Raw genomic sequence first — 15138 nt, forward strand, 5'->3', positions numbered from 1 at the left:
TTACTTAGAAAGTCTTGGAATGGGAATGCCATATATCAGAACTTACAGTTATTGACAAAGTTACAAAAGTTTTGAAAAAAATTTAAATAAACGTGGAATAATTTAGATTTACAGAAAAGTTGGAAAGATAGTATAGAGAGTTCCTGTACTTCACCCAGTTTCCCCTATTGTTTACATCTTACATAGCGATGGTTCATTTGTCAAAATTAAGAAATTAACATTGGTAAGTTACTGTTAACTACACTATAGATTTTATTAGGATTTCACCAGTTTTTCTACTACACCTCCTCTTTCTGTTTCAGGATCCAGTCCAGGATACTATATTGCATTTAGCCTAATCTTTTATTGTTAACATTAAGAACAAAAAGGAAACAAATGAACTAAGAAGACAATTTAACATGTTTAAAAAGTGAAAAGTAACTCCAGGAAAGAAATAAAGATAAAGGTGGAAATAAATGAACCAAAAATAATAGATTGACAAATATAGGAGCTTATTCTTTATGTGCAGAAAAAATGTAATCATAAAGTGGGCAGATTCAGGGTAAAATAGAAAACAACAACGTACAAAATTAGAATAAGAAAACATTAAATCTATTTCATATAGTAAGTTTTAAAAATTCTAAATAAAAGGAAAGATTTGAGAGTTTATAAAATATTAGCATGAACTAAATTCATGTAAATTTTTTTTTTTTTGTACTTTTATTTTATTTTTGGCTGCACTGCACAGCATGCAGGATCTTAGTTCCCTGACCAGGGATCAAACCCACACCCCCTCCATTGGAAGCATGGAGTCTTAACCACTGGGCCACCAGGGAAGTCCCTCATGTTAATATTTTATAAAAGCTCATGTTAGTATTTTATAAATAAAAGAGATGGAAGCTCTGAAGAGATGAAGAGCAATTTAAAATATTAGAACAGTTATCAAACATTTAACCTGCAGTTACATAGATATGTTTCACTGGTGAGTTTTTCCAAACTTTCAAAGAACAGATAATATTGGTGCCATATGATCTACCTAATGTATTGTAAGAGGCCAGCATTATCTTCATATCAACCCCTGGCAAAGCATGTATACATAAACATACACACACACACACACACACACACACACACACACACACACACACACACACACTTCTACCTTATCTGTAGGCCAGTATTACTTAGGAATATAGATACAGATGGGGTCAAAGTGGCAAACTGAGCATCTACATCTGCCCTATCTGACACCCTAAATCCTTTGTAGAAGTGAATTATTAAAAATAAAAAGGCATATTCGTATTGGAGAATGAGAGAAGTGCCATTAGGAGATCTAAATTTTGAGAAATTTCTGTAAGATGACAATAGTTGTCATAGGGTTGATTAATGGAGGAGAGAACAGTCTGGAACATATTCAGGACAACACTGAAGATGGGGCTGCCTTGCATCCTCTGAGCTCATAGAAGACAGGGAATGGTAGAGTATCTGTGCTTCTCTGGAAGTTGTGCTGAACAGCAGGCATCACAGGCACTGACCTACAGGCTGAGGCAGTGTGTGTGGTCCCTGGAGCTAGAAAGGCAGGGTAGGGTCCTAGGAATACTGAGTTGTAGGGTGGATAGGGAGCCTCAGACTCCAGAGGTGAGCTGTCATTGGCACATTTTGCCCAAGACCACGTTTAGCCCCTCCTTCACTATTGCTGGAGATAGACCCCTGTAATCATAGCTAAGAACCAGGGGTGTTTGAACAATGATTTTTGAAACAAAAATGAGTAGCAGCTAACCACAGCTAGCCAGACATTTGAGGGAAGCTAACACAATGAAAGAGGCACCAAAGTTTAATAAATAGAAAAATTAACAAATGAGAATATGAATACAGGTAGAAAACAACTTTAAATATATGTTTAAGGAAATTAGAGAAAATGTTGATTTTGTAAAACTATTTGTTGCTAAAAATAGAGTCAGAACTTGGAAATTGTGAAAATATAAAACTCAGTAAATGGGCTGAATAGCAGATGGTCACAGTTGAAATAGTTTATAAACTGGCAGACAGGCCAAGAGACAATGTGAGAGAAAAATTGAGATGCGGGAAATCAATTCAGAAGCTCCCAGATTGTTTAATAGGAGTTCCAGAAGAGAAAGAAAAGAGAACAGAGAGGGGAGGAAATAGAAGAAAACTTCAAAGAACTAAGAAAAGATAAGTCTTCTGGCATTTGAGAACAGAAGTCAAGGGACAATCCTAATAGTTTCCAGAGATGCCAAAAATAGCAAAACCTAGCTTGTCTACAAAGGAATAATAGGTTGGCACTCGCGGCCTTCATGATAATATTGGTATTAGAAGATAATAAAATGATACCTTGAAAATTCTGAAGAAAAATAACTTCGATTATAGAATCCATATTTGACTTACTTGAGGGCAAAATAGGCATTTTTGAACACTGAAGAACTCAGAGTTTATTTCTCACAGACCTTTTCTAATTCAGCAGAATGAGAATGAGCACATTGAAAGAGGAAGACCTGAGAATAAAACAGTGGTCAGGGGCTTCCCTTCTGGCGCAGTGGTTAAGAATCCACCTGCCAATGCAGAGGACACAGGTTCGAGCCCTGGTCCAGGAAGATCCCACATGCCGCAGAGCCAAGCCTGTGCACCACAACTACTGAGCCTGTGCTCTAGAGCCCGTGAGCCACAACTACTGAGCCTGAGTGCTACAACTACTGAAGCCCATGCACCTAGAGCCCGTGCTCCCCAACAAGAGAAGCCACCGCAATGGAGAAGCCTGCGCACCACAACGAAGGGTAGCCCCTGCTTGCTACAACTAGAGAAAAGCCTCTGAGTAGCCACAAAGACCCAGTGCAGCCAAAAAATTTTATTTAAACGCAACCAAAAAAATTTTTATTTAAAATAAAATAAATTATTTTTAAAAAGTGGTCAACAACAGCAAGAACCTAGTAAAACTTTAGTTTCTTTAAATAGTTGTTGATGAAACACATAATAAAAAAGAAGTTAATAGCAATTTAGGATTAAAAAGTCAAAGGGTATATACATGGTATACATACATTATGACCTAACTCTGTCCCAAGAGACCCAGAAGCAGTGACATTTTTAGAGTAAAAGGCATACCCAGCTCCCAGATCTTAGTGCTGGGACAGGAAATAGAGGAGCCTGTAGCATCTTGTAGCTCTAGAAAGTAAGGAGCTATTCAAACAACAAAAGGATGAGGGTATGTCAGAGGGACACAAGAGCCTGAAAGGGCTCCCAGTGGCCAAGCTGGAACATTTTGAGCAACAAAATAAATAACCTAGTACTGGATTATAACACCAGAATAAAATAAATATCCATGAGTCCATACTGATATAAATTTGTGAGTGAGTAAATAAGTAATAATAATGAATGAACTGGATAGATTGATAGGTTGATTAGATTAGGGGGAAAAGAGACAGATCTTCCCTACCAAATTCTAAATAACTTGTAGATACTCCCTTTTCCAGAAGGTGGAGCTAGGTGACTCACTTCCAAAGAAACAAGTATGAAAAAAGAAAAACTAGTAGGTTTCAACAGAGAAACCTGGCAGACACCACCTTAAACCAAGTAATGAAGGTTAACATTACTAGTGTTGTCATGTACCCCCTCATATGATGTAACAAGAAAGGCACTTCACCCCTGTGGTCTTTCTTCCAAAAACCTATAACCCCAGCCTAATTATGAGAAAAACTTCAGACAAACCCAAATTGAGGGACATCCTATAAAATACCTGACCATTACTCCTCAAAACTGTCAAGATCATCAAAAACAAGACTGAGAAAATGTCACAGTTTCTCAGGAGACTAAGGAGACATAACACCAAATGCATTGTGGTCGCCTGGACTGGATCCTAGAACAGAAAAAAGGACATTAAAGGAAAAACTGGTGGAATCCAAATAAAGTCTGCAGTTAGTTAATAGTAATGTACCATTGTTGGTTTCTTAGTTTGGACAAATGTACCACAACGGTGTAAGATAAGAACATTTAGGGGAAGCTAAAGCTACAAGAGAAGTATATGGGAACTCTTTACTATGTGGCAACTTTTCTGTAAATCTGAAATTATTTCAAAATAAAAAGTTTATTTATAAAAAATTTTACTTGGAAAAACAAACCAGAAGAAGTGCAAAATGGACTCAGCCTATGAGGGTGAAGAGCGAATTTTCTTGTCTGGTTTGGGAGGATGTGGGCGAAGAATGATTTGAAAGTGGACTCATTCTAAGATGTATAGAAAAATAAGTTTAAGTACTTCCATTTCAAGTTGTAGTTTCACCGGTTTGTAAGCATTGCAATTTATTTAAACTTTCTGAGCTTCATTATTCTCACTTAAAAAGCATAAGACAAAAGTTTGCTCTCCATAATGTTTAAAGTTGTATTAGAAGTAAATAGGAAATACACCAAATAGGAAAAAAATAGTTAAAAGGCATTTGATAATAATTCACAGTAAACATATTTAAATAGTCATTCTTACCAAGAAAGCATTAAAACAGCAGTGCGATACTTTTCTTCTGCTGTGAAATCGCTGTTTTGAAAAACAGCCAAGTGAGTGAGGCTGGCGGGGTAGGGGCGTCTCCGTCCCTGCCAGTGGTGTGGGAATGCAGGTGAGCTTTCTGGGTCAGGAGTTTTCAAACAGGTTCATCCCTCTGATCCAATAATTTCCGCTCCCAGGAGTCTCTCCTGAGGAAATAATCAGAGGTGTAGAGTAGCAATATGCATAATATTGACAAGATTGAAAGCAAGCAAAACTCTAATAATAAAATGATAAATTGAATTACAGTATATACTGTGATGAATGTTGTGTGTCAAGAGGAAAGTGTTCATGAAATGGAAATAAATACAACAGTGTAAATGTAGAGGTAAATGTGAAGTTAAAAAATGGTAAATGGTGTATATATATTTTAGATATTTTAATGCTATAATAGCTAGTGATTTTATGTACCCTTTTGTTTGTGCAAGGTACTGTGCTGTTTTTTATACACGTTAACTCATTTAATCCTGTAACAACCTTTGAGGAGGGTGCTATTATTACCCCTGTTTTACAGATGAGGAGACAGCTGTGCATGGATGAGTGCCCCTCCCCTAATGCACAGCTGGCCAGGATGGGGCCGGGAGCCCAGGCAGTGTGGCTCCATAGTCTCCACTCTGTTATATTAATTCATCAAATAGTGAACGTCCATTCTATGCCAGCCATTATTCACCGCTGTAACCCCAGCACGTAGAACCATACAGACGTGATTGTTGTTCACAAGAATCTTTAGTCTGGTAGGAAAAGACAGAAAATAAAATCAATTAACAAATACCATACAGATCATTAAAACAGGCTGCGTTGTGAAGAGTGATTAGGTGGTATCTGTGTTGCGTTGGGTCAGAAAGGCCTCTCTGAGATGGGGCTGTTGGAGGGGCTTCCGAATGAAAGGAGGGAACCTGCTACACAGTGACTGGGGAAGGCAGTGCCAGGCAGAAAGACAGCTAGTAGATTTCCTAAGGTGGCTGGAGCACAGGGGGCGAGCGGGCACAGAGCTGGGCCAGGTCATGTAGAGCTTGCTATACCCCTGTAAGGGGTTTGAATTTTATGTAAGTGTGATAGAAAGCCTTGGGAGTTTTGGTTCTTTGGAGAATGGATTGTGTGTGGCTCTAGCTGCAAGTAGCCAGTTAGGCTTTTGCAGTAGACCAGGGGTGGTGCTGTGGCTTGGGTGAGGATGGTGATTGTGGAGAAAGGTTTGGCTATGATTTAGAGACAGAACTGACAGAGCTTGCTGGTAGATTAGATGTGGGGAGTGAGGGAAAGACAGGAGTGGCAAGAGGAGAGATCAGGACTTCAATTTGAGCATGGTAGGTGTGTGTTGGTTATCAGACGTCCAAGGGAAAATGCCAAGTTGCCAGGGGGATTCGTGGACCTGCCGTCTGTGAGCAGCTGAGGGCTGGAGATGTAGGTTATGTGTGGATAGCTGCATCTCCCACATGCTTAGGAGAAAGAGTAAAATGCAGTAAAATATTAACAATCAGGGATTGTAGACAATATGAGTTTCCTTCTACTTTTCCTCAGTGAAAATGTGCTGATTTAAAAATCAAACAAAACCAATGACTCTTTTCCCCAAGTCTGATAATATTTGAAGAATTTTTAAAGAAACTAAAGTTATAAATGAAGTCATAATATTTATAAAATCAGAATTGGCCTGGGGTAGAAATGTCAGAGTGGATGTTTTAATACTTTGCACCAGGATTATATATATTATATATTTTTGACAAAGGAGATAAGAATATTAGAGCCCACTCTTGGTTTTGCCACAAAACTTATGCCTTTATAAATTTATTTATTCATTTAACACGTATTTATTGAACGCCTATCCTGTGCCTTGCATTGTTCTAGGTACTAGGGATATAGCAGTGAGCAAAATTAATAGCAAGCAAAATTAACAAAAAGTCCTGCCCTCAGGAAGAAGCCTTCCGCCCCCCACCAAATGTTAAAGGAAAATTTGTATTTCATTTATTAGCTCCTACTTGAGCCAAGTCCTCAGTACTGCCTGGTTCATTCTGTTTTCCAGAGTGGTTCTCCCATTCTGCACAGCAGCTTTTTCAGACTGTCCCACTCTTCTCAAAAGCTGCCTCCTCTACAGACCTGTATGTTCCTATATTCCTGCTATCTGCAAGAATTTCCAGTCTGTGGTTGCCCTACAGATCACTGAAATTCATTGTGTGCAGAACCTAGCTCCACATCATCCATCTCTGGGCTGGTCCTCCCCCGCCCCCAGCCCCGTGCTCCTGCTCTTGTGGGGGAGGTACCGTCACATACCCATTGTCAGGACCACAGTCTGCTGTCATCCTTGGATGATCCTTCTGTCTCATCCCCTGCTCCTGCCCATTGAGTCACTTGCTGACTTCTGTCAATTCTGTGTCCTAAATCTTTCCTGCATCCATCAAATTTTTTTTCTTTCTGGACATACCATGACAGTCTATACCACCAGCCTCTTATCCCCAGATTATAACTGTTGCCTCTTAACCAGCCTCACTGCCTCCATTCTTGCCTTCTTACCTCTTCTCTCTCCTTATCTCTTCTCCCTTATCATCCAGAATGATCTTCCAAAAACATCATCTGATCACATTACTCCTTTTGCTCCTACTCTTCAGAGAACCCCCATTACCATTAGGATAAAGCCCAAACCATGTGACCAGGCACACGTAGTTCTCTCTGATGTGGCCCTGCTGATCCCTCTAGGCCAGGGGTCAGCAGTCTGTGGCCTGCAGGCCAGATCTGGCCTGCTGCCTAGTTTTGAATGGCCCATGAGTTAAGAATGGTTGAAACGTATTTTTAAAAGGTTAATATTTCATGGCACATGAAAATTATATGAAATTCAAATTTCAGTGGCCTTAAAGTTTTTTGGAGCACAACGTGTTCATTTGATTATTTAATTGTTAATGACTGCTTTCACACTACAGTGACGGAGTTAAGTAGTTGAAACGGAGATTCTATGTTCTGCAGAGCCTAAAATATTTACTGTCCAGTTCTCTATAAAAGTTTCCTGAGCCCTGCTCCACATTTATGGGCACCTCTACTTCTGACCCCAGTGTTTAGTCCCACCATCTTTCATGCACAGTGCTCTCTTCCATCACAGGCCTTTGTGTAAACTGTTCCTTTGCCTGGAACTTTCTCCCAGCACATCTTTCACTTAACTAACTCCTACTTATCTCTCAGATCCCAGCTCTAACTTCATTTCTTGGAGGAAGCTGTCTCAGAATGCTGCAGCTTGGGTGAGGTGCCTGTCTCTCTCCTCTCTGTCACCCTCCTCACATCCATATCCTCATTTCCCTCCTTACCCAACTCAGACTCCATGGTCAGCTGTTATCCACAGCCTCTTTTTTGCCATACACTCACCTCCTTCATCCCTCACTCCTTCCAGTGTTTTCTCTTAGAACCCTAACCTGGTTAAGGACAACTCTGTCAACCTGGCCCCAGAGCAGCAGAATGTGGAGAGTGAGAGACACACAGTCCCACTACACAGCATAGCTTTAAACGTGACCACAGGCCTCAGGAGTCCCAGACTGCCCTGAAATCCTGTGCCTTACCCTAGTCCACCCACTCTTTGTCCTCCAAGCCCGCCACACTATCCTTCTCACGCCTCCCAGCAGCCCTCACCACTCCTCACTCTCCACGTATCTGTTTCATTTAGAAAAGAGAAGCAGTCGGATGTTCACTTCCTTATTCTCCTGTCATGAGATCCATCGGCCTCACTGGCTCTGTATCACATTCTCCGCCTCTCTCCAGTCCCAGCGGAGGAACTGCCACATTCCTTCCTAAGACCAGCTCGTCCTTTTGTAGTGAGCTACATGGAGCTCATCCGTCATGCCTAAACAAGGGCACCCCTCAGCCATTCTTCACTCTCTCCTATCCTAACATTTTGCCTCTTCTAGATCATTGCCATAAGCCTACCAAAATACTATAATACCACTTATGTTTGGAAAATGTAATAGCTGTTTCTTGACCTGGGGCCTCATTCTTCTTGCCCTTGTTTTCTGAGCTATTGCCACAGTTGTTTCTTTACTGTTTCTCAAACACTCCAAGTGAGCTCCTCCCTCAGAGCCATTGTACGTGCTTCTGGAATGATCTCCACATATTTGCATAGCCCACTCCCTGATTTCAGTAGGGTCCCTGCTCAAACGTTACCTCCTCATAGAGGCCTTTTGTGGGCATCATATCTAAAATAGGCTTTCTATCTTGCTCTCTTTTTAGCCTACGGCATCTTTCTTTCCAGCATGTGTCACCACCTGAGACCTATATTTATTTATTGGTTATTTTCCCATCAAAATGGAGGCTCTGTGGTAGCAGGGATTTTGTCACCTCTGTTCCCTGCTGGGTCCCAGCTCCCAAAACCAAGTCCAACAGATTAAACACTTGTTGAATGTATGAATTTTAAAAGGAGGTTTATCAAGCTTCAACTTTTACTTCATTCTGCAGGCGCAGTGTCATCAAAGCTCTGATTTTCTTTTTCTTTCTCTGCTTGGACTTCAGTGGTGACTGCTCCATTTTAAAACTGGTTTCCCTCATGGTGGGAAAGGACTGCAGCAGTTCCAAACTTCTCATCTATACCCTACACCAGGGGTTGACACACTTATTCTGTAAAGAGCCACATAGAAAATATTTTAGGTTTTGCAGACCATACAGTCCCTGTTCCAACTATTTAATAACTCTGCCATTGTACCGCAAAAATACCCATAGACAATTTGTAAACAAATGAGTGTGGCTTTGTTCCAATAAAGTTATTTGCAAAGCCAGGTGGTAGTTGCTTACTCCTGCCCTACACCATCCAAAGAGAGCGAGTGTCTTTTCTAGTAGCTCTCAGAAGAATGAGGGGGCTTTGTTTTCCAAAGTTCCCAATAGCCCTCCTGTTTTAGCATGTTGACCTGAACTTTGTCTAATGCCTAATCAGTTCCTAAGTGAGTAGGGTGAGACCGTCTCACTGGTGTAGCGTGCTCATGGCCCAGTCTGACGCTGCCAGTGGAAGGAGCGTCCCTGAAACTCACGGGCTGCATGGGGCCAGGTAATTACCAGAGCAAAACTGTACACAGTTAGGAAAGCGGTAGGGGAATGGATGCTGGCCAGGCACCAAATAAGGTCTACTGTGTAGAAGTGATCAGTGTGTTACGGTATGTGCTTGTGCAACTGGTGTCCTCCTTAAACAGAATGTAAGCCCCCTGAGGTCAGGCATCAAATTCTTTGATTGTTAGTAACCTCAGCTTGCACCTTGTACAAGGCTTGAACAAATTAGATTGAAAGTAGAGAACAAAAGTATGGGCACCAAGTGGGGACAGCAGGGTAGGGGGTGGGGCGGTGGTGGTGGGATAAATTGGGAGATTAGGATTGACATACACATACTAATTTGTATAAAATAGATAACTAATAAGAACCTGCTGTATAAAAAAAGTAAAATAAAACAAAATTCATAAAACAAAACAACAAAAAAGTAGCAAGAATCCTATGCTCATGGGGATTACTGTATTTTTGTTGGTTTTGTAAGGATTTAGTAATATAAAGGCATCTGGTCCATTATCAGTCACATAAATGCCAGGAAAAAGTATTATTTGGAAAATATTTTAATTTGTTTCATTGTTGATTGAAACTACTTCTAGTTTTTGAGGGATTAAATTGAATTTTGTTTTTTAAACTTAAGGTTCACAAAAAGGATTCTGGCTTTTGGCGAGATTTTGGCTTTGGAATGACTTGTCAGTATCGATCAGATTTTCTGACCATTGGTAAGTATACCTTACATTTAAGGATAGGACTTTAGGTATATACTGTAATATGGCATTTTTCTAAAAGGTCTCAGATGTAAATGTTTTCCTATTAAATTTTGAATGTCTGAGATTAGCTGAAGAGTCTGGAAATATGAAAGGCAAAGTGAGCTTATAATTAGTGTCTTTGAATAGAAAAATGAGGTCATAATGATAAAATAAAATACCCATATTTGCAGTTGTTTCGAGTACTCTTACAAAAGATCTGTACCTGGCTTTGGTGGTGTACTCATGAACTGTTACAGCTAGAAATAATGTTGGGTTATCTAGTCCAAGGGCTTTCATATTTTTTACTTGGAGAGGAAACCACGGATTTCTTGAACATAATGCAAAATCCCAGTACTTAAATGGGAAAACGCCTACTCTTTCTAGCTCTCGTTGAAGTTGGAGTGGGGAACTTGGAATCACTGGCTTAGTTATCCACTCCCCTAAACCAAAGCTAACCATGAAGGATCTCATCTAAGCTACCTGCCCCACTGTACCTTTAGTCTCACCCAGCAAAAATTAAAGTATCAGAGCTTAGTTTAAGGAAGCAGGCTGAAACCTGATTCATTCATTCCATGTCTCCTGATTCATTCAGGGGCTACCTTTCCACAGCGTGTTAGAATACATGGTATATATATTTTTTAATAGAATATATTTTGTGTATTTTTTATGTCCATCTTACCTTCATTTTTATAATCAGCCATTTGTTTTGGAAATTCCTACACCTTGTCTTTTTTTTTTTTTTTTTTTTTGATTTTTTTTTTTTTTTTTTTTGGCCATGTTGGGTCCTCGTTGCTGTGCGTGGGCTTTCTCTAGTTGCAGTGAGGAGGGGCTACTCTTCGTTGCGGTGCACAGGCTTCTCATTGTGGTGGATTCTCTTGTTGCAGAGCATGGGCTCTAGATGCGCAGGCTTCAGTAGTTGCAGCACACGGGCTCAGTAGTTGTGGCACACGGGCTTAGTTGCTCCACGGCATGTGGGATCTTGATCAGGGCTCGAACCCATGTCCCCTGCATTGGCAGGCGGATTCTTAACCACTGTGCCAGCAGGGAAGTCCTCCACCTTGTCTCTTTATCTCTGTAACAAATGATGGAAAATCAGCAAATAGTAATAAAAAAGACTATTACATGAAACTAATGCCTTTTTCCCTGATTTCTTGCTTAATAAAATAGTAAGGATACATCACTGCCTTCTGACCTCTGTTATTTCTCACTGCTCCTTTCTCATTGTTTTTTCCTTGTATTTCTATTAGGTACATGTTGGAGCAGTTAATGGTATCCCACATTTCTCTGAGACTGTTCATTTTTCTTCATTCTTTCTTTGTATTGCATAATCTCAATTGATCTATCTTCAGGTTCACTGATTCTTCTTTTGTTAGTTCAGATCTACTGTTGAGCTGCTCTAGTGAATTTTTCGTTTGAGTTATTGTGCTTTTTAACTCTAGAATCTCATTTCTATCTCTTTATTAATACTCTCTTCTTGATGAGACGTTGTCATCTTACTTTGTTACTTCTTTAAGCATGATTTCTTTTAATTCTTCGAACATATTTATAATGGTTGTTTTGAAATCTGCTAAAACTGACATCTGGGTGCTCTCACAGGCAGTTTCTGTTGCCTGCTTTTCTTTTGGTATATGGGTCACACTTTTCAGTATTCTTTCAATACTTTTTTGAAAACTGGACGTTTTAGATAATATTTTGTGTTGATTCTAGATATTGACTCCCCCTGCCTCCAGGGCTTGTATTTTGTTTTGACTTTGCTTATTCATTTATTAATTGACTTGGCTTTACTATTTTAGTGAATTCTGTCTCCCTACCCTCTGCCTACCAACAATATGAAGCTTCTCATGTCTCTCATCAGGGCATGTTGCACAGCCATCCTGGGATGACGTTGGATTTAGCGGGGCTCTCTTTGACTGTCTCTTTCCATGACTGTTGATGTCACTCCTACCTATTAGGCTGCACTAATTTGCTCTGATTTGACAGTGCTCTGGGACATAAATTGCTCCATAGTCTGAACCAATTAAATCGAACCCTTTTGCAGGGTAGTTTTTGGGGCAAGTTTTTGAGATTTACTTGGACCCAAGGAGGGCTGTGCACATGGCCTGATGTCTCCCTGCCTTAGCTGTCTCTTGGCCTGCCTCGTTCTGGTAAACTGGCTGGCCTACATTTTAGCTTGTTCTAATGGGGCTACCAGCCTCCTCTTAATTGTTTACCACCAAATCTCCAGTATTTTCAAGAGCCCCCTTAGGCCTGAACTTCTGCACATTCTCTTTTAAATAAAGTCAGTTCCTTTGGGAAAAACTCTGGAGCATTTGTTCTTATGGACTGCTGCTTCCCCTGAGCCTCTGCTCCAGACCTGGGGGTGGAGATAGTGGCACACTTCTCTCAGAGGGACACCCCTGCTTTATGAGCAGGACATTAGGTGGCAGCAGAAGGGACTACTCCCTCTTGGAGAGCCTCTACCCTATGAATGTGGGCTGGGTGAGAAAGGGAGCCCCTGCCCTCTCAGCAGCACTTGTTTGCAGTTTAGCCTCTTTCATTTGGAGCTTCTGTTCTTGTCCCTCTTTCCTGTCCTTCTGGTATTCCCATTATACATATGTTACACCTTTTGTAGTTGTCCCATAGTTCTTGGATATTCTGTTCTGTGTTTTCTTTTCTTCCCCTCCCCACCCCCCGCCCCCAGTCTTCTTTCTCTTTGCTTTTCAGTCTTAGAAGTCTATTCACCTGTTCTCAAATTCAGAGATTCTTTCCTCAGCCAAGTCCAGTCTACTAGTGAGCCCCTCAAAGGTATTCTTCACTTCTGTTACATTGCTTTTTTAGCATTTCTTTGTGATTCTTTCTTAGGATCTCTATCTCTCTGCTTACATTAACCACCTGTTCTTGCACGTTGTCTGCTTTTTCCATTAGAGCACTTAGCATATTATAGTCACTTTAAATTCACAGTCCTTTAGTTCCAACATCCCTGCCATATCTGAGTCTGGTTCTGATGTTTGCTCTTTCTTTCTGATACTGACCAGGGTTCTTAGCCTTCCCCAATCAATAGAAATTGACTAGAGGCCAGACAAGAAATTCATGCAAGGCTTTACTGGGGCCCCTGCTGCAGCAGCCGGGCAGTGAGAACAAACGACAGGTTCCCTTGCTTGCTCACTCGCTGAGGCAGGGCGAGCTTGTTCCTTATACGGGGTGGGGGTAGGCGTGTGTCCAGGGGTCGGAGCAGAGGGATGGCTTAGATGGTCTGCCCACCCCTTGGTGGGGTTGAGTGCAGGGGGCGTGCGCAGTTCCCTGCTTTTGCTCCTGACACCCAGTTTTTGCTCCAGGCTCTTTAGAAGTGGCAGTTGGGTTTTTCGATCTTTTGTATCTTTCTATCCATAATTTGCCCCAACTGCACATTCATGCAGTTATTTTTCGTCCCATACGGTTTCTTTGTATTTTGTTGCTTCGAGGAGAGGTGTGTCCAGGTGTAAGCACTGCAGCACTGCAGCAAAGGGTCCCGGGTCCCAGCCGGTCTCACTTCAAACTGTTTTTTGATTTTTAGTTTGCCTAATTTTTTTCCTCATAGCTGAACATGATGTACTGGGTAAAGGAAACTGCAGTAACTAGGCCTTTAGTGATGGTAAGGTGTGGGAGAAGAGGAAGAATTCTGTAGTCCTATGATAAGGTCTCAGTCCATCTTTAGTGAGCCTGTGAGCCTGGACCATGAACTTCACAATCGTTTCACAGACACAGCCCCCAATCTTAGGTGGGACAGGATGGCTAGAGTGGGCTGGAGTTGGGTATATCCCTTCCCCCACATAGGTTAGACTCTGGTAAAATAGTTTTTCCTACACACAGGCCTTCTTAAGAAGAACAAAATGCCCTGGCATATTTCAGAATGGTTACTTTCCCCTCCTTCTGAAAGCGCTAGGGGATTTTTCTCCCGTCTTCACTGTGAGAACCTGGTAGACCTAGAGGTAAAACTCACAAAAGTGTGCAGGCCTCTCTGGAATTTTCCACTCTTAGACTTTTCCACTGAGCCTCTAGCAATTCATCAATTACAGTTCAGATTTTCCTACCCCAGTACTGGTTCCCCTGGAGATTTCTACTAGTCCATTTCTTCCCTAATAGTTGTGATTCTGTCTTACCCACCTATCTGTGTCTTCACAGTTTGCCCTGTGACTTTATTTCTCCGAGGGATCTGAAAAGAGTTGTTGAGTTTTCAGTTTGTTCAACTTTTTACTTGTTGTCAGGATGGAGTGATGACTTCTAAGGTCTGTACATGCTGGACCAGAAACCGGAAGTCCTCTGTTTATTTTTATACCGTCTCCAATATTTGAGGAGCTTATTCATATCTACAAGGGAGAAAAGCCAAGATATAATCAGACATAGCATTTGGTAAAGCTGTGACTATTTAAAGTAATATTTTTCAGAGATCTCAGGATTATTGTCATCCTATGAGAGTGAAATTAAGTGACATAGAATTATTTGACAAAAGACATAATTTGGAAACCTAGCTTTTAATTAAAGAATTCATTTTTTCTCCATTTTTAAGAATCTTTTCTAGCTTTTCAAAAAACTCAAAGTAGATTGTATTCTCCATGCTTCTTTAAAGTTAGTTCAGCTTAAACCAATTTGAAAATAGTGTGAACTCTATCTCCCTTGCTCTAAGTAAGGCTCTAAGTGGCATTTACATTGCCAGGGCTACTTGATCCTCTTTAAGTTCTTAATTGAGCAGCACACACTTGACCATTTCTTTCTCAGGATGCTTTCCTCACTTCACTACTGTGATAGCACATTCTCCAGATTTTCTCCTTCTTCTGGGGCCGCCTCTCAGTCTCTTTGGCTGACTTGTCTTTCTCTGCCTGTTTACCCTCTAGATATTGACATTTCTTAGCA

At 40.8% G+C, this 15138-nt stretch overlaps 1 protein-coding gene across 3 annotated transcripts in view; it reads left to right on the forward strand.

Annotated features, from left to right (window-relative positions):
• Positions 1-15138, forward strand: part of CSGALNACT2 (chondroitin sulfate N-acetylgalactosaminyltransferase 2) — a 28686-nt gene that overhangs the window by 10786 nt on the left and 2762 nt on the right. For 2 of the 3 annotated variants that reach the window (XM_024751524.1, XM_024751529.1), the window contains one exon: positions 10161-10242. In XM_024751524.1, the coding sequence (XP_024607292.1) occupies positions 10161-10242 (82 nt within the window). Of the gene's footprint in view, positions 1-10160; positions 10247-15138 lie in introns of those variants that run through there. The other variant, XM_024751530.1, reaches the window with a different exon arrangement.

The sequence above is a fragment of the Neophocaena asiaeorientalis genome, unplaced genomic scaffold, assembly GCF_003031525.2.
Source record: "Neophocaena asiaeorientalis asiaeorientalis breed wild unplaced genomic scaffold, Neophocaena_asiaeorientalis_V1.1 scaffold351, whole genome shotgun sequence".
Taxonomy (NCBI): domain Eukaryota; kingdom Metazoa; phylum Chordata; class Mammalia; order Artiodactyla; family Phocoenidae; genus Neophocaena; species Neophocaena asiaeorientalis.